The 25,349-nt window shown below is 34.9% G+C and overlaps 1 protein-coding gene across 2 annotated transcripts in view; it reads right to left on the bottom strand.

Moving 5' to 3' along the window:
* The window catches only part of LOC107563565 (tenascin-N), a 29,410-nt gene extending 9,810 nt beyond the window's left edge, over window positions 1-19,600 (bottom strand). For both annotated transcript variants that reach the window (XM_016248467.1, XM_016248468.1), the window contains exons 1-6: window positions 19,478-19,600; window positions 12,878-13,267; window positions 11,219-11,593; window positions 7,277-7,540; window positions 5,993-6,175; window positions 5,796-5,885 (exon numbers count right to left, since the gene is read on the bottom strand). In XM_016248467.1, the coding sequence (XP_016103953.1) occupies window positions 5,796-5,885; window positions 5,993-6,175; window positions 7,277-7,540; window positions 11,219-11,593; window positions 12,878-13,262 (1,297 nt within the window). In that variant the 5' untranslated portion in view covers window positions 13,263-13,267; window positions 19,478-19,600. The remainder of the gene's footprint in view (window positions 1-5,795; window positions 5,886-5,992; window positions 6,176-7,276; window positions 7,541-11,218; window positions 11,594-12,877; window positions 13,268-19,477) is intronic.
* Between the last annotated feature and the right edge of the window lie 5,749 nt (window positions 19,601-25,349).

Below are 25,349 nucleotides of genomic sequence, written 5' to 3'. Positions count from 1 at the left end.
TTTAAGAAAAAAATGTTTCAACATTTTTTTTAAAGATCTTTTTTTTTTTTTTTATCCATAATATTTGAATATGTATGATGCTATTTACTTACAATTGTGTATCATAAAAAGTCCAGAGATTGCATAGAATATCTTTATTTGTATTCGTAAAAAGATATTAGTAAAAGTAAAATTCGACTTTTTTTGTTGTATATAGATTATTTTATTTTAAATATTTTAAATACAGTTGAATATTTAAACTGTTGAAATAGTGTTTGCGTGAATAATATATTAAATATTTAATTAGTTATAAAACACAACTAATGCACAAAACTGAATCAGATAAAAAAATGCATATGCAAATATTTTTTTCCCATACATACTTTTATTTCCAAATACATTTTTTAGCATAAAGCTAACAATATTTAGTTAAATGTATGCTTAAAACATATAGCATCCATAATATTTAAATATATAAATATAAAATGTATAAGTATTATTCACTCACAATTGCATACGATCCAAGGACTTCAGAGATTTCAGAGAATATATATTTTTGTCTTTTTTTGTTGTATAAATATTATTTTATTATAAAATGTTTTAAATATAATTTAATACTTAAACTAAATTATCTAAACAAATGTTGTTTAAATAAATAAAAATATTTGATATATAAATATTGATAAAACATGATCAATTTACTTTTTAGTTACACAAAATTGCATAAAAATATTATAAAAAAAACTTTCCTGTTTCAGCGTAAATCTAACAACAGTTAGATATATTTATGCTTGCAACATTGTTTAGGATACCTGACAAAACTTTTTTAGTGAATTCTTGATTGAACTTGCTGCATTTTGTATGCAAGTGAAAGTAACGGCAAGAACAAGATGCTGTTGAGGGTTTTATATTTCATCAGGCTTATGGATTTGCAATTATCAGGGCCTTAAGATCTGAGGATGTGCGCAGGGTCATATAGGCAGTGTAATATGCATTTGTGAGCAGTTCCATTGGACCTAAGAAAGTGCCCATGCAATGCAAAAGAGGAAGTGAAGAGACAAGGAAAAGCAATCATCATTTAGGCTACCGTTCTGTGACTGAAGCGAGGTTGGCCGAATGTCCGCATCATGGAAACTGATTCCCGATGCCTTCCAAGATTGCTAGAATCCACAGCTCTCATTTTATGCTCTCTGATTGCCAAGGTGGGCTTATCATTTTTGACTTGTCTGAGTTTGAAACATGGGCCAGAATACAAAGCAACGGCTCACATTGGAAAGCAGACAACACCAACGCTAAATGCATTTATGAGACGTTGAAAACTTCATGATTCCTGCAATTACCTAGTCAATATCTCAGCACACAAACAACCACATCATAATGACAAGATATGTGCCGAACAGCTCTTTTCTGTGTTTTTGCTTATTCAAATAATATGTGCTTTATCAAACAGCATGAGGGATTGAGACGACTGCCAATTGTATCTCTATTCCTGTCTCTGACCACTGGAGTATGGTCAGATTAGACATATTTCTCCCAAATTTCTCTGGACAGATTTCAAGCTTCCAAGCCAAAGTACAGCAGGGGAGATAAAAGCTGGAAGCTCTTTTGTATCATGGAAAACTGTTTATCCATGATGAAAATCAGGGCAGAATTATAGCATTATCGGCTTCATAAGATGTGCATTGTAGATTCACTGAAGAAACACTGCAATGCAAAATGATCCACAGAATGTGGTGCCTTTTTCAATCAATTGTGAGTGCATTCATGTCATCTGCGTTGCAATTAGCACTTTAGGGCCTGGTTTCACAGACTGGGCTTAGACTAAACCAGGATTATGCTATAGTTTAATAGGACATTCAAGTAATTTTTATAAACATGCCTTAGAAAAAACATTACTGGTGTGCATCTTGAGACAAAACAAAGGCACTGATATATTTTAAGATCAGTCATTGCAAGTTTCTTTCAGCTGAAACAGCCCAGACTGGCATTTTAGTCTGGGACTAGGTTTAAGCCTTGTCTGTGAAACCGGGGGCATAAGTTTTAATACTAGAAAATAAGCTATTCCAATAAAAAAAAATACAACTTTGATATATTGCATAAATGAAAAAAAATATTTAAACAATATAATTGAATATTCTTCCACATAATTGCATAAAATAAAATGAGAATACATTCAGAGAAAAATCATTTGTCATCAGTTTTTTACAGTAAAATATTTAACTTATTTGAATAAATGTTTTGTAATAAAATCCATAATATTTAAATATTTACTATGTGCATATTCTCACAATTGCATATGATAAAAAAGTCTGTTGTTATATACATACTATTTTATTAAATTATTTAAATATAATTTAATATTTAAACTATATTTAAATAAATATTGGGCCTACTTCAGGGACCAATTCTCACTATTAACTAACTATTAACTACAGTTTTTGCCTCCATAAACATGAATTATTAAACAAATTATTAATAGTTAGTAAGGTAGTTGTTAAGTTTAGGTATTGGGTAGGATTAAGAGATGTAGAATATGGTCATGCAGAGTTAGCTTGGGGTAGAAAAGAAATGATGTTCAACATTTTTGCAGGTATGTTTAACATTTAGGATTAGAATAAACAAAATATAACTTATACATATATATAGCAAATTTGTTTGGTATTCAAAATGGCATTTAAGTATAGAAACTTCTCTTAAGTTAATATAGGCCTTGTTCAAGAAAAAAACTTTTGTTTTTCCCCCCAAAGCTCTTCTTGGAAAGTAAAGCTTTAAAGTAGTGCTGATCAAGATGTGAGGTCTTGTTTACCCACTTTCAGGACATTAAGTTCTTTGAAACAGTCCAATCCAATGATTCTTTCTACTGAACAAACGATGCATTAAACTCCCTTGTGGAGGAAGAACTACACCTGATTGTTATGGAGGAGGTGATGAGGGACACATTGATTTCAGGGTAGAACATAAGTATCAAAGTCTATGGTAGATTGAATGTCTTCAATTGCAAAAGAAACGTCCCCTATTGAGCCATTTTGTTCTTTTTACAGAGGCAGTCTTTTCAGTTCATTTAAAGTTGTGTTTATGGTTCCCAAGAACTTGAAAAACTCAACGGTGCTGTTCAAGTCATTGACGCTAAAAGAAACTAGGTTGGGGGGCCTTCAATTGCATCTATAAATTTCACTCTTCATCTTCAGGTCAGTGTGAATGCTTCAGTTATTCAGTTGTAAAACATAAGGAATCCTACATTAAACTATATGGTCACCCTACATTGCACTGGATAACAAGAAGAACAATATACACTCTGGCTTCTCTGTGATGCACATGTGCAAAATAAGCCATGTCCACGAGGAAGCATTGAAAAACCATTTCCTGCGCCTACGGTTTGGTGAGAATAAATGTAGGAGTAACTGGTGCTGTAATTCATAAGTTGCTGAGCAGAGGGAAAATACCGTCTACCGGAGGCCCCTCTAATGGCTGCTGTAGCTGTCAGGAACAGACTCAAAGGATGTAGTACTACCTTAAATTTAAAGGCAGAATCAAGTATTAAATTCTCACTAACCCGAGCACTTGAATTTGAGAATCTCACTGTGGCTTACTGTGGCAGTGTGCAACTACAGAAATCAGATGGCTCTTTATATAAAATGTGTAATAACACCCAAACTATTTCTTCAAGAAGCCTCCTAAGACAAATATACCATCATTTTGAGCCAATACTCAGAAGATCCAATACAGAGTTAAAGTGTCCAGCCACATTTATGGCAACACCCTGACTGTGTAAAGTAAAAATCTCTTTTCTTGGAAGAGATTAGCACTGTTGGGATCATATGAGGTCAGATGTTAGCTACCTGACAAGTATCAAATAAAAAAGCAGTATACTTCTTCAGCTCGAAGCTCATTTAAAGGTACAGTTCACCCCAAAATGAACATTCTATCTACTCAAGCTCATATCATTCCAAACCTTTAAGACTTTGTTTCATCTGTGAAAGAAGATATTTTTAAGAACGTTCAGCTGTTTACATACAATGAAAGTCAGTGGGGTCCAAAACAGCACTGAACCCCATGGACTTTCATTGAATTTCATTGTCATACAAGTTTGGAACAACATGAGGTTGAGTAAATGGTGACAATTTTCATTTTTGGGGAACTATCCCTTTAAGGAAGCCTTGGAGCTCTAGGAACAGAAGAATCTTAATTAAAACAACACCTTTTTAAAGAGTAGACAGCATAAACACTTTCATCTTATGTATTTGCCTATGTGTTTCTGTTACAATCACATTTGACCGCTATTTGATTTCATATTTCGTTTTATTGCTATACTGATGATTGTTTTCTCACTGAGACATCACTTGCTTTCTCAGACAAAGCAATCAGGGGAGTCAGAGTACAGATAATTTATCTATCTCAAGCACCTTTGGCTAAGAGCTTAATTCCCATAGGTAAATAGCCTGACAAGGTAAACTATATTTATGCTTACAGCAATAAATCAAAGACGCAGATGTTGAATACAAAATCTAGCAGTTCCCTGTCCTGTGTTTGATATATTAAAACCGCCCTATAAACATAACTGTGGTTACGTATGATAAGTTTTCTTTTGCAACCATAATTTTGCATCTTAAACCATAATTCTAAAGAGATGATCTTATTATTGGGCCAAAAGCACTGACGCATAAATATTAAGCAGGGAATATTATAGCTGTTAAATAGACATAAATATTAGTCCAAGCGTTTAGGCTATGAAATTTAAGGCTAAAACATGACAAATGCCTTTTAATGATTTAAGGGCCATAGCTAATTGACATTTTAATAGGGGGGATATTAAATGTCCAGTCCATCAGAATTATGCTGCAACATTTCCAAAAGGCACAGGCATACACAAATCACATGTTTAAAAGACTTCTTTTCATTAGGCATCATTGGGCACAAATCATTGGGAGATTTACAGACCACTACTAATTTGTTTCCACATTATTTGACAGGTTTAGTTAGTATAAAGATCTCATTGTTGGCAGACTATCAGCTCTAAAGCATACAGGAGCAGTACTTTTAAATATCTGCAACTCCAACCACTAAGATACCTATAATAATACAGAAACCGATGCCTCCAGGGTTCTTCATGAATATTTGTTGGTTTTGGACATGTGTATTTTTTCAGAGCAAGTAATGTTAGAACTGCCACATTTCAATAGCCCTGGGTAAAATAATAAAACGGATTTGTTGTTTTTTCAGTCAAGGAAGCAATTTAATTGATTTATGGTGACAAGGAAAATATCTGTCTTACGCACTGGGTTGTAAAGATTTTAACTACCATTGGACACTGAAGCATTTCAGAAGAAAATATTTTCTGAGAGTAAAGCATGAGAGCATGAAAGGACTCCCTCCATTAAAAGATTGTTGTGGCAAAGATTCTATCTCTAGCATCAACATCAGAACAATAATCTAATTTTTGCATCTGTTTGTCTCTTTTATTTCAGCATATTTTAAAGTTGCAATCTTTATACAGATATAGGTCAGGTTTCACCTACATTTTGAGCACCAAATGTCTCTGCAAGAGTAATAAAATGTGAAATTACCTACAGTGTGGCACAACGAATTGACTTGATAAACATATTAAATATTAATGTATAGTAAAAACAAATAATGACCTAAAGTCTTGCAGAAAATCGAAAACTGCAAAAAGGTTTACAGAATTTAAAATATCATTAGCTCATTGTAAAAACACTATACAAGTCAATGGATTGTCTCCACTATGAAATAAAATCAAAAGTGGTGTCTGGAAATTTTATTTTCCACTTTATGCATTGCTATCGAGGCATATTACTGACCTGTGACCCCTGTGGCATACGACGGCTTGCCTTCGCTTTCACTTTTGATTGCTTGCACGCCTATCTGATATTCTGTTCCTGGGTTGAGGCCTGAAAAACACACATTTATGTTGTTCTCACTACACAGTCACTGAAGTCAATACACTCTGAAACTCAGAGGCCCGTGACTGCAGATGGATGCATAACAGTGGACTGACCTACAATGGTGTGTTTGGTTCTGGCCTCTTGGCTCATTGCCACGTTCTCCTGTCCTCCCTGACCATCAGGGCTGGCATGGGTCAATTTGAAGAAGTCCACGGCAATCGCAGGGTTCTTCCAGTCCACCTGGATAGAGTCCTCTGTCTGAGCCAGCACCTTGATTCCTTCAATACCAGAGACCTCTGAAGAGAAAGTCAGATTGGGGAAATATTGTGAAATATTTTTACATTTCAAAATTACTGTTTTCAATTTTAGTATAACTTAAAATCAAATTTATTCCTTTGATGACAAGAATGAATCGATTTTGAATGAATGAATGAAATTTCAGCAGCCATTAGTCCAGTCTTCAGTGTCACGTGATCCTTCAGAAATCAATATGCTGATTATGATATGCTAATATGCTGATTTTGTGCTTTTTTTCTGAATTGTTTGATAAATAGAACATTCAAAGGAACAGCACTTGCTGAACATAAATATTAATTTCTTAAAAAAAAAAACTTCTTACTGAATTTATATTGAGTTCTAAAGCCGCATGTGTTATGTCTGTTCTAAGCTTTACTCATCTGCCACAATAGTCATGTTTAAATAAAACATATATATATATAGATATTTGTGATCATTTTTCATTAATAATTTGGCATTAATTCAACAGTGGTGCTGAAAAACAATCAAGCAAAAAAAATCACCCCCCAAAATTTTTTTCTTAATTCTACAGTGCTTCTGCATGCACACTTTTTGGTTACAAGTAATACAAATGAATGCAAATCCATTGCCATTTCTTTCATATTTTTGATCTGATGTCTCCCGTACTCCTCTTACAAGCACCCGTCCTCAACATTCTGCCACCATATGACAGAAATGAGTTGCAGCCACGCATTCTACCACTTCAGACTGAGCTACACTTCTCATGTGAGAAGGAAATGCTTTTAGACATTCAAATTCTTTGTTAACCGTTGACTGACAGTGTCCCATGCTGGCCATTCATCTTTGTCATCATGTCCAGATGATCAGCACTTTCTCATGGGCGTCTAATGTGCTGTGAGGAATAAAAGACTGGCCACATCAAAATGCTGTAGTGCTCATCCTATTGTTGCAAAACTGGAAACATTCATTTCCATGAAAATGTGTTTTTGGATTTTCATTGAATTCTAATAGCTTAGTTACATCTGGCCTCAGAGTTAACACAAATACCACTGCTTGTTTGCTGCTATGACAAAGCAATTTCACAAAGCTTTCCATGTACATTATAAATATATTTGTAATATTTAAACAATTGTTCTTACCAGTCGTAGCCACAATCTTATCAGATTCACTGTTAATACCCCTGATGACAGCGTACACCTGCACTATGTATGTGACTCCAGGTCTGAGGCCTGTGATCAGGTAGGAGTTTTTCGTGTTTTCCACCTGAACCTCTTTAATGGCTCCCTCGTCTCCCTTTGGATAGTAGGACAAGATGTAGTACTCAGCTCCTCTCACAGACTCCCACTCCACCAGCAGAGATACATCGGTGACTTTGATCAGACGGAGGCCTTTTGGTCCTAAAACTGAAGTAGGAAGAAATGTTGTCAATGAGCATTCTTTCACATTAGATGACATGCTAGTTGTCTTTGCATTGGGGTCCTGTTTAAAAATTATTCATTTGTATACTAAACTAAACCAAGAATGATGAACACACCCAAATATAATTTGATATTCACAGACAATCTTCATAGCTGGTGTTCGTACAATCGTATAATTCAGATTCATGAATGAATCGTTCAGACAATTTTTTATTGGATCAACTGATTCATTCAAAAGTCTTAAAAGAACAACTGATTCACATTGCTACTCCTCTCATGAACTCACATGAATACACAAAGGATAGATTTTCTTTGAATACTTATGTAAATGTTGATTTGTTCATCACACAAACTGCAAAATATACTGTATAAAAACAGTCACACAGGGTCACTTGTATGAAAAATTGATGGTGCTTTTTGTCATTTTACAACTTGACAGCCCCTATCCCCATTTATCTTCATTATATTTAAAAGTGTGGACAAAACATATTTTTTAGAACTTCTCCTTTTCTGTACAACAGAGAAAAAAAAATAAGTCACACAACTTTGAAATTGAGAAAATAATGAAATAATGAATTTCCATTTTTGAGTGAACTATTCCTTTAAAAGTGTCTATTTCGCAGTTCTCTTCTTTCATTTCTAAAGTTTGTTCACATTTATACAGCTTGCAAAATACCAGGTGATCTTAAGATTTACTGAACATCTGAGTTGGATATTTTATGGGGATTACACATTTTCATTCTGGTTACTCTGTGGTTTTGAGCCTCCATCAATAAGTAGGGATTTTAACAAAACTGCACATTGGAATAGTAAAAAACAGAGGGGAGGCCCCAGGAACAAACCAGGAGCCCCAGAGTCAGACAGACAGTCAGCAGCCCAGGGAGTGAAGTTTCCATTAACACATTACCCACCAGCTTACAGGGAAAAACATAAAGGAGGTGGTGGATTTAAGGAAAAAAATTCAGGGAAATCCATGGGGGGAGAAAAGGGTGCTGTGGAGACCGCATTACCCAGGAAAGAATGAACAGCAGGCTTGGACATTGTTCCGCATGGCATGGGGGCAGGAAGTCAAATGTTTTCCTTCAGTTTTGCAGGAGGCTTTCCATCCAGTGGCAGTTAATACAGCCATTCTTGCTGTTCTCTCCTGGGTTTGCCAGTAACAATTTCACCCGTAAATAATATCCCAAAAAGGCCTGCTGAACTAATGAATTATCATCAGCCAGCTGGAAGGAAAGCATAAGTGCCGGAAATGCGTGTTCCCACTGATTGATTGTAAGGGCTAACCAAAGCAATTAAGTTACAATTACAACACAGTTCTGTTTGGACTTAGACAAACTTGCATAAATCAGCAGTGGTGGTTCTTCAAGCCAGAGAAACATCAGCCTGATGCTTAAAGCAACTTTAAATAACCATAAATGCACTTTTAATTAAATTTTATTGATAATCTATTGTGATCAGGACTAAATATACATTTCTTACAATGTCGCCACCTTTTTTTTTTGTTTTGTACAACAAAACTATAGTGACTTTTTATGCAGTGTCTAAGCCTGTGGCAGCAGCAGAAGGTACATTAAATCTAATCTTCAGCATCTGCACTTCGTTGATATGCCATTAAGACATCCACCAAAATCCACTAGACTCATTGTGGTCAGAACAAAGTTGCCACACTGATCTTTTGATGATCGACCACATTTACGATTACCATAGAATCATTTCATGGTGTTTGTTGTCTGTTTTTCATACAGGTCTAATCTATGTGTGTTTGTAATCACTTCCACATAATCCAGTCAGTCAAGGCTTGCAACACAAACTTCTTTATTTACACAGTAACCTTCAAAAGTTTGGGGTCAGTAAGATTTTTGATGTTGTTGTTGTTTTGAAAGAATTTTCTGAAGGATCATGCGACAGTGAAGACTGAAGTAATGGTTGCTAATGGCTTTTAATACATATTAAAATAGAAAAGAGTTGCTTTAAATTGTAATAATATGTCACAATAGTTTGAATGTATTTTTGATAATAATAAAATCCAGTGTAGTGAGAATAAAAAAATATTTCAAAAACATAAAAAAAATCTTAATGTATATAAAATAGTTTTGAAATTAATATATTTTTATAGTTATATAGTTTTATATTCACACATTTATGTTAATTTTTTCTCCGTTCTGCCAGACGCATAATATATGAATTGCAAAACAATTGCATTGTTTTGGTTATTAAAAGAACTGGAGCATTCAAAGCCTAATAAATACCTCCTATTATAATAACCCCTATATTTTTTTATTGCTTCTGGTGTTCATGGTATAACTTTTAAAGCATCATCCTAGAATCCTCGTAAGATTTTACTAGTCAGACATCCCCATATACTGTATGCAAGAACGAGTGTGGTTTAATAACGATGGCAATTCCCTATAGCGTTAGAAATGGAAAATCTTTCAGACAAGTTATGGACAGCTGAAACCCTCTAGTAATATTCCGAAGCCAATTAGTGTCAAGATCAGGAGAATGTAACACCCAAATTGATCTGTTTGACTAGTTTGCAGTGCTTGCTCTTACCTCCCTACTATTATCATTCTCGGAGTAAATTACACTGTGCCCTAACTCCCCTAAGAAACCATTTCAGAAGTGTTAACACAGACGATATGTCACACCCTAAGGCTCTGGCCATGGCTAATATTTTTTGAAGCTCAGCTCATCTATCCATGCATTCCAACTCTGAGGCACTCCACTTCTATCTGAAGATCTGAGGGCGAAACGTGTGGAACAGAAAAGGATTGATGGAAAACAATTCCCTTGTGCTAATGAGGCCTATCTTTTACTGTTTTCTTCCAGCAGGAGACTGAAAAACAAGAGAGTTAATACGAGCAAATTAATTCAAAGTGCCCAATTAGTTCTTATATAAGTGTTTATTGGAAAAGTATAGAAGTAGCAGTAAGTTTACTTTGTAAAGTTTGAACAATGTTGAAGCTTGAACTAGAAAAGTTTCCTCTTTGTTTGCTTGCAGAGGCCTCTAAAATCAAGCGTACATTTAAGTAGACTTGAATTTTAGTATACTGTATATATTTTTTAGTTTATCAACATCAAAATTTCATTTTGAATTCAATGTTACTTGCTGTATTTTTTAATTGTTTGTTAAAATGTTACTAGCAGTTTTACTAGCAGAGTGAAAATTGTTTCTACACCAAATTTGCTTCAGTGAAAAAGGATGAGTATATTGTAAAAGAAAAATTGGATTAAGATGCATTTTTGTGTTCCTGGAAGCCATACATTGCTACAAATTAACAACAGTGGTCAATGAAGCAAACTACAATAATCAAGTAAATATTCAGTCCTTTTTTACTTAATCTATTTTTTTTAACATTGTAGATCAATAAAACAAACAGGGCTATATATCAAGTTATCTGAGACCAGTTGATGTTCGCTTCTATAAACTAAATTCTTGTGCATGTATTCCTCTGTCAATGTGGACAGAACTACACCGTACTGAAATACTATGAAAACGTTTATTCCATGGCACTGCGGCATCGCTACTGAATCTAGTGAGAAACAGACAGCATGACTAATGTAGTGTAGTCCAATTTCCGAATGAATCTAAATTGAATCAAGCGCATAAAGCACAATCAGGAAATTTAGATTCTGGTCAGAATTTCCTGTAAACCAACTTACCCATGGAGCAGTCGATTCCAAAGAATCCCTCATCGCAGATGCACTGTCCATCCACGCAGCGTCCATTTCCTATGCAGTCGTTGGGACAGGTGGCGATACTGCAGTCTTCTCCTGAGAATCCACTAAAGCACACACATTTGCCATCCACACAGTGGCCTTTGTCTTTGCAGTCATTGGGGCACGTGAGTTGGCTGCAGTCATGGCCTGTATAGCCTTCATGGCAGACGCAGCGTCCGTCAACACACCGGCCATTATCGTTGCATTCATCAGGGCAGGATGAGATGGAGCAGTCTGGACCCTCCCAGCCTGGGTTACACTTACAACTGCAAGAGTCATGCTGGTATGTGCCATGCCCACTGCAGCTAGTGTCCCCACCTAGAAAAGGAGAACAATCTTAACGTATTGCACCTGCTCTGTAGAGATAAATGGGACTTTGGAGGCTGCTTAAGGCAGGATGTGATATAAGCAGTCTTGGTACCAGTGGATTTATATCAGAAGCAGAGAGTTGAGAGTAGCATAATACAGAAATTCACAGGTTTTTTGAGTGAGACTGAATATGAATTGAATTGGTGCCACTCCACAGGAATGTGCAATTTACTGAATTGCAATTCAAATAAATTCAACAAGCAATCCCTAGGGAAAAATAAATATACTAAAATGTATTTAAAATAAATTTATTTAATGCTAAGTATAATATAAATGCATTTATATATTTATGTACTTAATAAAAATACCCTGCAATTGTGCTTTTAGTATACTAAACTGGTATGCTTAAAGTCGGCTAAATTGGAACAATTAATTGTGAACTTAATGCACTTTAATTGTGTGGAAGTAGTGCTGAAGTTCAACTAAAAATATACTTAAGTATATTTGATGGTGCTAAAGTGGAACTATTGCAGGTATACTTTTTAGAAACACTTTAAATCTCTTGCATTTAAAGACCGATATTATTCAAAGATCATCCAGTCCTCATCAATAGTGACATTAATATTAAAAAATATGCATTGTGCACAAGTAGAACTCCAAATAAAATTTAATTATACTACATTTTTATATCAGAAAGTCTCAAGCGATATGTCAGTAAATATGTTAATAGGTTTGAACTATACTTAGTATGAAATAAATGTATTTTAAATATATTACTTTCTAACTAGGGATGTCATTCTGGGAAATTAAGTTCTCCACCTTGGTCCATATATCTATGTTTGTAAGGCCTATAAAATATTTGTTTTGTTTTTTGTGACAATCTTTTCTTGTTAAAAATCACACAATTTCATTACTCCTTTCAAAATTTCTAAATTCAAATTTGAATTTCAATTCTAGTTCCTTTTTGATACCTTAATTCAAATTCACAAACTGAACTGGAATTTTTTTTAAAAAAGCATTCTAAATTCAAATGGCATAACTGCTAATATTTTAACTTTAAATGGAAGGTGTCACATACTCACATACATTATGCACTAAAATATGAAACTATGCACTAATTTAAAACAAAATAAAAACTGTATTTTTGCCAGAACTTTTTAGCCCGAACTGATTCGACTATGCTATATTTGAGGCATAATCAGGTATGTGCTGTATGGTTCACTGTGCCAAATCAGGTAGCTTGTTTTTTAGTTTTACAAAATCAAAGAATAATCTCCAGGTTAGTACTAATACCTGACCCTCCTTTGCAGCAGCTCTGAGAACACTGGCTCTTTAGGTAGGTGACTTCCTCCTCCAGGCCATTTACACGGTACAGCAGGGCTTTGAAGTCCTCGGAATCTGCACATCCACAACCAGCCGACTGCAGACGTATGTTGTGCTTGAAGACAATGTCATTCTCTCCATCCACTGTGACTAACTGTCCTTCTGAGGCCTGGTCCTGGGAAAGCTGAGCCACTTGAGAACCCTGCTTACAACCAGAGTCAATCCTGTAGACATGGCTAAACGTGACTTCTTTCTCTGCAGGACCCACCTCCTCAGAGAGCACAAGACGGGATACCATAAAGAGCATCCCTAGAAGGAAGAGGCCTCTCTTCAGCCGGTTGAATCTTACAATCATGGTTTCTGAAAGAAAGCAGAAAGACGTGAACCCTTGGAGAATCTTATGATGATCGCGTGGTTAAATTTACAAGCATTTCCTTCTTAAAATATCAAACTTTCCTTATGGTTTGCGGTCTCACCTTCCAGTAAGGAGCTTGATTTGCATGCTACACACACGAAAATCAATGTGCAAGACATCACATTATGTTTAATGGAGCGCAATCTGTTTTACAAGGCCGGTGTTATAGATGTCTGATCCTAACGTAGGAACTGGGCAGACCGTATGTTTGCCAAGCACATTCCATCCAAACCATTAATTGCACATTCACAACCACAAGGGCTTCTGGGAGCAGAGAACCCTTCGAACTAAATGATGTAATCCCCATGACAATGATGTCATTCAAAGCTTTTAATACACCTCTATTTAAAAGTAGGATGTTTTATAAAAGAGAAAATGCATGCTTAGAAAGAGCCACCTGGGGTTTGTTTGCTTTAAACTAAGATGTGAATTAAAATAACTTATTTCTCCTGCGCACCAGCTGAAAGCAGGGCCCCAGCATACCCAAGTTAATGTAATTCATTAGCAGTAAGCGTATGATCTTGTGTGGTCTAGGAATCTTGATTTGAGTTTTGTGATCATGTAATTTATACAGTACTAAAGTTAATTATAATTAGTATATGATACTATAAGTCTTTATAAATTACTTGATAAATCACAGCAACTGTAATATATAACAAATTTATTATAAAAAATATTGAATTAAATATTAAACAATACATTTTAAATTATATTAAATAATATAAATAAAATATTAAATAATATTTTAGTTATTTAAATAACTGTTTAAATGTCCTTTTTTGATGCATACATCCGATAGTCCAATAATACTAAATAACAATAAAATAATTACAGCATTCATATATAACCGCTCTAATAAATTTTAGAACAAATTTATTCTAAAAATATGACATTTTTATTATTAATGATAAAATAACAAATACTGAATTTTATTCATATTAAATTAAATATTAAATAATAGTTCAGTAATTTAAATGACTGTTTAAATGTCTACAGTATTTTTGATGCATGCATCCAGTGGTATAGCATAAGTACCACAACATAACTTTATTAATATAAAATTTTAATAAAAAGTATATAAATAAATAAATACATTTTTGTTAAAAAAACATATCTAGCAACAGATTGTCATAGATAGACAGCACATAGAACTTCATTTAAAAAATCCTGAACACATGAAGATGAGACACACATACTGTATCTATCCATTACGCAATGTAAAGGTGAGGGCCCTTGTGAGCCTACAGGACCCAAAATGACAGTCATCTACTCTGCCTTTAAAGCCAAATAGTTTCACCGACATAGCATACCCTATGAAAACAAAACACTATTGTCTCAAAGCCACTGTACCTTTATGGAATTAATTTCTTCATCAGTCACAAGCTCTGATAATAGACCACGACATTGTGATATTGTGATACTGACAACCAGACAATTACAGTAAATGGCTTAACATTTCAGTGTGTGCTTGCACCACAGTACTCAGTGTAATTGAATTTGTCTTTTTTTCCCCATTTATTCATCCCATGCTTTGTTTTGAACATTAAGGAAATCTTTGTAAATGTGGCGCTTAAATATAAACATGGAACAACACACATCAAAGTCCAGAAGCAGATGTGGAATGGCAGAAATGCTGAAATGAGAAGACAGAGCACTCCCTCAGGACCAAGGTAGAAATGTGAACAGAAGCACAGAAAAATCTGGAGCTCATGCCACACGGATCAAACAACTGAGCAGAAAACATTGCTGGCGGCTATTGTTTTTGACAGATTCTCTTTTGCAGATGTGGAGAGCTATTCCATTGCATTAGTCTGATGAGGTGGAATGCTAACGGCCATTCTGTGTTCATAAATTACTGAATAATAACTTGAAATAAACCAATAAAACAAGACAAATCCAAAATGTACCATCCAGCCAATGCAACCTAGATTAATATTAATACCTTTATGGAATTAATTTCTTCATCAGTCACAAGCTCTGATAATAGACCACGACATTGTGATATTGTGATACTGACAACCAGACAATTACAGTAAATGGCTTAACATTTCAGCATATGCTTGCACCACAGTACTCAGGGTAATTGAATTTGTCATTTTTTTTCACCATTTATGCATTCCATGCTTTGTTTTGAACATTAAGGAAATCTTTGTAAATGTGGCGCTTAAATATAAACATGGAACAACACACATCAAAGTCCAGAAGCAGATGTGGAATGGCAGAAATGCTGAAATGAGAAGACAGAGCACTCCCTCAGGACCAAGGTAGAAATGTGAACAGAAGCACAGAAAAATCTGGAGCTCATGCCACACGGATCAAACAACTGAGCAGAAAACATTGCTGGCGGCTATTGTTTTTGACAGATTCTCTTTTGCAGATGTGGAGAGCTATTCCATTGCATTAGTCTGAGGAGGTGGAATGCTAACGGCCATTCTGTGTTCATAAATTACTGAATAATAACTTGAAATAAACCAATAAAACAAGACAAATCCAAAATGTACCATCCAGCCAATGCAACCTAGATTAATATTAATAAATGTGCAATAATCAACCTCAATACTTACAAGTGCAACAGCACAAACAAAATGCACACACAGAGCAAAACAATAAACCTATAGTAGTAACCGCATAACAAATCAGCAACACAGTTCATATGAAATAGTTTATTCAAGTTAGTTAAGCAACTTGTGACTATTTGAGGAAATATTGTTGGTCTAACAAGTGTTTCTATGTAGAGGCCAAGCAATTCACATCTGTGACTCAAAAGGGACTTTGCACTGGAACAAAATATTTCCCTCTGCATTATCTCTTCTAATTGATGCATCTAAAACAGGATATTTAACTCACTGGGTAACATTTAAACACTTGACCACTGAACTCAAACAGGCAGGAGAGTCTCTCCATGACCTCATGGATTCCCTGATGCTAATTAGATTGGATGGTGCAGTATTAGGGCACAGAGTGGTGAGGTCCATGACCGTCCTGCCGTAGCCCACATCACAGGTCCAGACACCACACACATGCTAGAGCTGCAAGGCCCTTTGAGGATCTCGTTTATTGCTTTCTGTCAGAAGCTTTTATTTCATGTGCACCGTTTCGTTTTGCTCTTTTATTTATCTTGGAAAGGACACTGGAAAAGCCTGCCAACTCTCTTCTTCCACTGCTACTGAGGGGATGTTTGAGTCTGCATGCACATACATAAACACAGAAAAAGATGCTCTGTTTCTACCACAGTAATTGAACGGACAATACAAATTGCCATGCAACAACCACAAAATACTTACTGCCCACATTTTGCATGTGACTGGCCAATGTATGACACCAAAATTGCTGCGCATAGTCCGTGAATTGCTCATGAAAGATGTTTCACTTTTTAACATGTTTTTTAACATCTCATCCAGTGGACTTACACTGTAAACTTACACACACACACACACACACACACAGAGAGAGAGAGAGAGAGAGAGAGACAGACAGAGAGAGAGACAGAGAGAGAGAGAGAGAGAGACAGAGAGAGAGAGAGAGAGACAGACAGACAGACAGACAGACAAACAGACAGACAGACAGACAGATAGACGAAAAATGAAAAAAATGAAAAAATGAATTAATTAAAACTGTAATGAAAAAAACGATTTAACTAAAACTCATCATGATTCTCAACCAATGAACTATAAATATAAAATAATTTATTTTTAATAATATGTTCCCAGAAAAAATAACCTTTAATTTTTTATATTTTTGAATTATTTTAGCAATATTAGTATAATATATTAAGAATAGTTCATATTAATAACGGTTAACGGTTTTCATATAAAATATTAATAACAACAAAACTAGAAAATACACCAACAACAACAACAACAACAATATTAATAATAATAATAATAATAATAATAATAATAATAATAATAAGTAAATAATAAAATTAATCTGAAATAATAATTTGTTTGAAAAAAATTATTAATTAAAATTATAATAATTATAAAAATCTCATGACTCCCAACCAATGAACTACATTGTAAAAAATATGAATAATAAACATGAATAATATTTTGTATATAATTCATAAAATATAATAACGTCTTTTTAATAATAATGTTCCCAGAAGATTTTTTACAATCCTTTTAGCAAAATTAGTATAATATATTAATAACAGTTAACTGTTTTCATCTTAAATATTGCTAATAAAACTATAAAAGCATATAAGAAGAAGAAGAAGCCGTGCCCAATGAAATCTCTGCAGCAAGATGTTTAACAGAGTGTGGTTCAAGACAGAAGAGATGCAGGCTTTTAAGTGGCCGCTGGCTGTTTTCTGTTGGATCTCAACACCAAGTCAAAATATAAACTTTCAACGCTGTGACTGGGACTCATTCATGCCTTTGAGGAACTACAAGGGCAAAGACCTACAAGCAATACGGAATACAAACAGCCTGTGAACAGCATAAATCACATTCTGAGAGGGGAATAAATTGAGTGAGGTAGAGGGCGGGAAAACAGAGAGCCAGACTGTGCCGTGCTGTGCCCTCTCCTCTCCTGAGACACATTAGGAAGAAGACAAAGACAGTCTGTTCCTCTGCATCTGAAGCAGAGCCCCAGTTGCACCATTAGGAAAGAGATTCAGGGCTTACCAATGCAGAAAGAGAAGAGGTGGAGAGGTGAGGAGTGCAGACTGCAAGCCACAAACATGCAGCACCAGTGATTTTCCCCTTTGCTCTTCAGCTGATGAGAGCTGAAAGCAATTAAGCTTAAGTCTAGATTCAGACTCATTTCCTCTCCTCAGTATGCACCACTGGGGAATGAAACCACAGCAGCCTTACAGGATCTTTCAGATAGCCAAAACTGACTCTGTTAGCCTGTAATGTGTAATGTGCAGGCAGCATATAGTCAACCTCCAGCGGGCTGCATGCATGCAACATCTGCTGTTCATCTGATCTGGGCTTCTGATGAGAGCTGAAAGCAATTAAGCTTAAGTCTAGATTCAGACTCATTTCCTCTCCTCAGTATGCACCACTGGGGAATGAAACCACAGCAGCCTTACAGGATCTTTCAGATAGCCAAAACTGACTGTTAGCCTGTAATGTGTAATGTGCAGGCAGCATATAGTCAACCTCCAGCGGGCTGCATGCATGCAACATCTGCTGTTCATCTGATCTGGGCTTGTGATAATACCTGAAGCCAACACAGTAGCGTTTCCTCTTAATCTGCCAGACGAGGAGGATGTAGCTTAGATCTTGTGCAAAAGTGGGGTCCGGACAGGTTAAGTACTAAGCATATGCCTTGAAAAAAAAAGCATAGAGAAGGAACGAGCAAGAAATAGCGAGAGTTGACAGCCACAGATGACAACCATATATTTTTTTTCTCTTATATCAGGTAGGAAAGGGCTCAGAAGAAAACTAACAAACATCATATCAATACACAAAGCAAAGTAGCATGGAATAATTTTAAAATAAATATAAAATAATAATAAAACTTGGATGGATTATTTCAAACTAAAACAAAAAAGCTTAATTTAAAAATCATGCACCTGATTTCAAACACATTTTTCCACTATGCATTGTCCATTGGGACACATATGTTATCTTGTCAAGACTGGGACACCCATTGCTTCGCGAGATTTATGGTCATTTTAAGGCGTTCATTGAGCACTATCCATTGAAATTAAGCTGTTTGTCCTTTGAAACCACAAATTATAGTCCTAAATGACAAATCTGAATCACTATCGATAATTTCAGTGTCTAAAAATCATATATTTAGCAATGATTCTTAATATTGAGCGTGAACATTTAGCAGCAGCAAAAATATAAAAACTCAATAAAAATCTAAAAGTTTAGATTGCCTTATATTTGTTCTGAAGCTTAAAGTATAAATAACCTAATGTAATTCAGACATGTTAAATAATACTTTTCACTTAGATGTTAGTATAGTTTTAGATTAGCTGTCAAAGCATGTTTACAGTGTCGATTAAAATATTCATAATTAGCAATAATTAGCAAATTAGAAAAAAAAAACAATTACCAAGCAATACATTTTTTATAAATCACTGCATGACATCTTCCCTCACAAGCATCACAATGTCAATTAAACAGCAGATTTTTACAGCTGCAAAAAAGTGAGAAGTTCATGCAGAGGCAATAGTGAAACTGTAGATGCCTTACCCCAGAATATTCCCTGCCCCAGTAATATCCCTCCTCACTGCCGGACGCCTATTACTGCAAACACCTGTTTACAAGCTCAGACTGGGTATTCAGGGCCCTCCTGATCAGCAATGTCCCGAGTCCTCCAACTCTCTGCCTTCAAAGAGTTTAAATGTCCTCATTGCAGCCCTGAGCCAATGGCCAGCCTGGGTGTGGCTACCTCCAAAACTCAACCATAGAGGACAGAACTGAGGGAGGTAATGATATACTTCTCTGTTGTACATTGTCTGGAACTTATTTCATTACTTATTCCATTCAACACAAACTTAACAAGAGCGGTCCACAAATACCGCCAGCTCTCGCAGGTAGATTTTAATGAATACGTTTTTTATTTCAAGGATTTTCTTACAGTAGCAGCGCTAATCAATCTGTTTTCCAGGAATTGTGATATATAGCTACTGACAGGCGTGTAGAGCCAAAGTCAACACAGTCCTGAGCTTGAATACAGCAGCAAACTGCATGCAGCAATATTTTTATGTGTCCTTTCCACACATTTTCCTCTTGATTCAAAAATTGGAATAACTTTACAAATGGAAACTAATTCCTAATCTAATTTACATATTCTGGTTTTGAGCCATATGAAACATGTTCAATGCAGTGAAACATTCAGAAACATGTACACAAATGTATGTTGGATGTATGTTGCAGAAAGATACTAATACAAAATTACACTAATACATTTTGCACCTTTACATTTTATATTTCATTACAGATTTCATCTTTTGCTTGTTTTTGACTCATCTCTACATCTCTACATCTCTACCTAAGCAATGGCTAGAATTAAAGGAATAGTTCACTAAAAAAATGTATATTCTGACATCATTTTGATGTTGTAAATAAAAATTTTGAAGCATGTTTTACAAGAAAATACTATTTCAGTCTTTCTACTTCAAAACTTCACGTTTAATTCGATGTCTTACATGCCGATTCTTTGTAATTAATAGTGAAATTTACTAGCAGTTTCTGAGTAAAAACTGTTTCTGTGCCTTGTTTTAGTGTAACAATAAACAAACTATGAAACATCTTTATTAATTGAATTAATTAAATTGTTTTGAATGCTCCACACATATTTTTCTGTCAGCCTATAATCAAGATTTTAAGTGGAACGGAGCAGCAATTATCAGAAGTCATCACTAAGGTTATTAGGCTATAATTTCCCAGGCATCTGTTGATCTCTGGGTGTTGCGTTACAGAGAGGTGAAATACTTGGGCTGAAACTGGAGAACAGGCCAGGTGTAATGTTTTTTAAAGAGAAGCAGGGGTCCGACTTTATACATAATGTGGTTGTATATTCGTTCTTAGACAGATAGCAAAGGCAGTAGTTTCCTCTTGGAACACTTTCAAAGGTTGTCGTCACTGAAAACAAATCACTATCACAGACCCTAAAACCTTCCCCTCAGTCCTACAGCAGCTATGACAAACTCAATGTTTCATTTGTTAACTGCTAAAAGTAGAGCATGTGTGTGCACTATAAAAAAATATTTGGCACACCTGATTGTCTCCATAAATATTTGGGTACTTTCACATGTGGTTGGAATATGTAGGAAATAAGAACAGGGAGAAATTGTTCTGTAGTCAGGAAATCTCCGGCTGTATACTGAAAGAAGTCATGCTAGTTTACAGTACAGTTCACTCAGTGAGTAAGTGATTGTGTGCTTGTCTATGTCTTTAATTACTGTTGAAAAACATAGTAAACACTGTTACTACCGGTTTTAATTACATGTCATTTTGCTTTATGGTGAATGATTTAGTGACTGCTACTGCAGTACTATTGAATACTGGGAAAACGGCAGACTTAAGGTAAGGTTCGATTTAAGTACTTAGTCATATAGAATGATACTAATAGAATGTGTTATGTTTTAATATTTCACACATTTACATTTTAATATTTCATGTAATTTTCTAAGATTTGAAGGGATAGTTCACCAAAAACATGAATATTCTGTCATCATTTATTCAACCCAATGTATTCAAAACGGTATGACTTTCTTCTGTGGAACACAAAAGAAGTTAAATAGAATATGTGACCCTGGACCACAAAACCAATCTTAAGTCGCTGGGGTATATTTGTAGCAATAGCCAAAAATACATTGTATGGGTCAAAATTATTGATTTTTCTTTTATGCCAAAAATCATTAGGATATTAAGTAAAGATCATGTTCCATGAAGATATTTTGTAAATTTCCTACTGTAAATATATTAAAACTACATTTTTGATGAGTAATATGCATTGCTAAGAACTTCATTTGGACAACTTTAAAGGCAATTTTCTGTATTTTGATTTTTTTTGCACCTTCAGATTCCAGATTTTCAAATAGTTGTATCTCCATAGGTATACTGTCCTATCATAACAAACCATACATCAACGGAAAGCTTATTTATTCAGCTTTCAGATGATGTATAAATCTCAATTTCAAAAAATTTACCCTTATGACTGGTTTTGTGGTCCAGGGTCACATATGTGCTGTTTTTTCCTGATGACAGTGAATTGTGAAGGCACACTAAAAGCATCATAAAAGCATATTTGCTATGTTCCAAGTCTTCTGAAACCATATGATAGCTGTGTAAAGAAGATCAAGGAGGGAATTTTAGGAAATGGCCACCATTCACTTACACTGTATTGAAAAGAGCCTTGCACACATGTTGCCTTGCACCTTCTGCTATAAATAACAGAAGAAAAAAAGTTATACAGATTTTAAAAGATAGGGTATGCGGATAAAGGGATGTAAATGTAAATGTAAAGTAAATGTTCACATTTAAAATTTTTCATTTTATAAAACTGCTATAACATTAAATAAGCAACTATCATTATTTATTTATTATTTTAGTTATCATTAAAGTGCCCCTATTATGGATTTTTGAAAGTTACCTTTCATGCAGTGTGTAACACAGCTTTAAGTGAATGAAAACATCCTGCAACGTTTTAAATCTGAAAGCACACCATGAATAAAGTTATTGTCTCTCAAAAGAAAGAGTCGACTCTGAGTCATTTAAACGGGTAATTTTTTTTAACGAATCCCAAGCGTTTCATGTTGATATCAACCTGAAATATTAGCATATTGCCCGCCCAATTTATTGCACGCGCAGAAGTAAAACACTCATCAGTTGATTTTCGCGTTGGTCTGAATGAAAATGCAAATTCATTCTTTGCCACTAGGTGCCGCTTTTGGAACGGTAAAGATAGTTGTTTCCCCGGTAACGGCTGTACACAAAGCAGCACTGCCTGCTTTATCAGGCATTACATGCATGATGAAATGAAAATGAAATCGACCATTCGGACCAATCACCGCAGATTAGCGTCACGCAAAGGAGGGGTTTGAAAAAATTAATCATTGAGCAAATTGTTTGGGAGTCCTTGAGCAACCTGTTGTTTTCTGAAAGCTGAATAAATAAGCTTTCCACTGATGTATGGTTTGTTAGGATAGGACTATATTAGGCCGAGATACAACTATTTGAAAGTCTGGAATCTTAGGGTACAAAAAATCTAAATATTGAGAAAATCGCCTTTAAAGTTAAACAAAATACAATGTATTTTTGGCTATTGCTACAAATATACCCCAGCGACTGGTTTTGTGCTCCAGAGTCACATTTGTTATTTATGTGCTGCCTAATGATGTACATTATGCACGGTTTTGAAAGAAGTCTCTTATGCTTACCAAGGCTTCATTTATTTGATCAAAAATGCAGTAACAACAGTAATATTTTAAAATACTATTACAAAGTAAAATAACTATTTTCTATTGTAATATATTTTAAAATGTAATGTATTTCTGTGACAGCAAAGCTGACTATTCAGCCTTCAGTGTCATACGATCCTTTAGAAATCATTCTGATATGTTGATTTGATGCTTAAGAAATATTTCTTATGTTGAAAACAGCTGTGCTGCACAATATTTATGTAAAAAAAAAAGCATACTTTTTTGTAACAAATTAATAGTCTTTACTATCACTTTTGGTCAATTTATGCATCCTTGCTAAACAAAAGTACATATTTCTTTTTTTTTTTAATACTATTACAAAGTAAAATAACTATTTTCTATTGTAATATATTTTAAAATGTAATGTATTTCTGTGACAGCAAAGCTGAATATTCAGCCTTCAGTGTCATACGATCCTTTAGAAATCATTCTGATATGTTGATTTGATGCTTAAGAAATATTTCTTATGTTGAAAACAGCTGTGCTGCACAATATTCATGTAAAAAAAAAAGCATACTTTTTTGTAACAAATTAATAGTCTTTACTATCACTTTTGGTCAATTTATGCATCCTTGCTAAACAAAAGTACAGATTTCTTTTTTTTTTTTTAATGGATTGGTATACTTGTCAGTATACTTACCCATGTATGACAACACTAAAAATAAATTTTTTAAGTGGCCATATTTATTTACCACTTGTTTACCAATGAACTATGCATTAGAATGATATATACGTTTGAAGTCCAAATCTGGCTACCGCATGTCCTACATTTTCCAGAGAGCTCTAAATCATTTTTGAGCGATACACATGTTTGAGGTCCCTCCTGACACATCTTCAAATATATCAAACCAGTTTCCTTTTGAATTATTGAATTATTTTCCAATTTCTCAACATTGAGATGATACCCGCAAAGGAAATGCAGCTTTCATCCGTCACTCATTTTTCACCAACAGCCCTCTCTCTCCGTTTATTTGAGAAGAGGATCTGTGTACACTGATTAATGTGTTTGGCCACCGGTGTTGTGTACAAGAATGCAGCAGAAATGTGGCATGGCGTGAAGCAGACTTGTGGCTTTCACCATGCTTTTTATGAGGTGGAGGCTCAGCGAGAGTTTGTGCATGAAGGAAAAGGGGACATATTTCAATAAAGACTATGTGAGAGGTCCACAGAATAAAAATAGGGGGGGGAAAGGAGAAGGAAAAATGTTGATTGCTATGCTGGAGGTTTATGATGATTACAATTACTTAGCAAATAACCTGTAGCTATAAAAACATAAACAAAATTTATAAGCAGACTAAACGTTAGACAAACTCAGAGGTGTAAAGTGTTTTCACAAGCCTTCTCTCTTCTGTTGAGAGTTAAACTTATTACAGTATGTTTGTTTTAAAGTCTACTATAGAAGCACCGAAACTTGAGGCTACAAAGACAAAGCCACAAGGAAATCTATCAAAGAAAATTAAATCTCTGTATTTAAACATATTTAGATGGAATGCTTCTGGGTTTTATTAGGCTGGTTTTAAAGGTCAACCCCACCATAAGAGAACTAAGAGGGGAAAAAAGAAATTAAATGGAAGCCATAAGGTCTCAACTCTGCAAATAAACCTTCAACTCACATACGTGTGAGACACAGATCCAATATTCTATATCACACTGTCAACAGTAGGCTTTAGGTTATGTTATACATTCATCTATCTGCCTGTCTCCAAAGCAGGGATCATAATAAACCGTAAGGAATGAAGGCTTTTCATAGCAGCAGTAGGAAGAGGAACCGAATGGGATGTGTTGCAATTTCGTCGCACAATTCTCTATTCACTGAACCGAGACATAGTGAACATTAACGATCAGAGAAGATGTGATCCTACTAATAACGATTTACTCTTCATAAAGCTGACTGATGGTCTTAATCGCACAAACAGACTTAAGTAAGATTGTTGTTATAACTCAAAGCAGGAATATGTATGGCAATAAACATACCAGCGTGCAGGTGACCTTTAAGTTCAGCTCAAAAGGCATTCTTCACATTCGTGCCATCTTACTGAATCAGACCTCTGTGATGCTGATGTATTTTAAATCCATGGCAGGATTCTTTGGGACAGCATGTTCCTAACCTGAAAAATATAAAAGAGCTTCAAGTC

The sequence above is a fragment of the Sinocyclocheilus grahami genome, unplaced genomic scaffold (genome assembly GCF_001515645.1).
Source record: "Sinocyclocheilus grahami isolate Dianchi unplaced genomic scaffold, SAMN03320097.WGS_v1.1 scaffold879.1, whole genome shotgun sequence".
Taxonomy (NCBI): domain Eukaryota; kingdom Metazoa; phylum Chordata; class Actinopteri; order Cypriniformes; family Cyprinidae; genus Sinocyclocheilus; species Sinocyclocheilus grahami.
The sequence above is the reverse complement of the archived record's forward strand: the minus strand, read 5'-3'. Positions and strand labels throughout refer to the sequence as shown.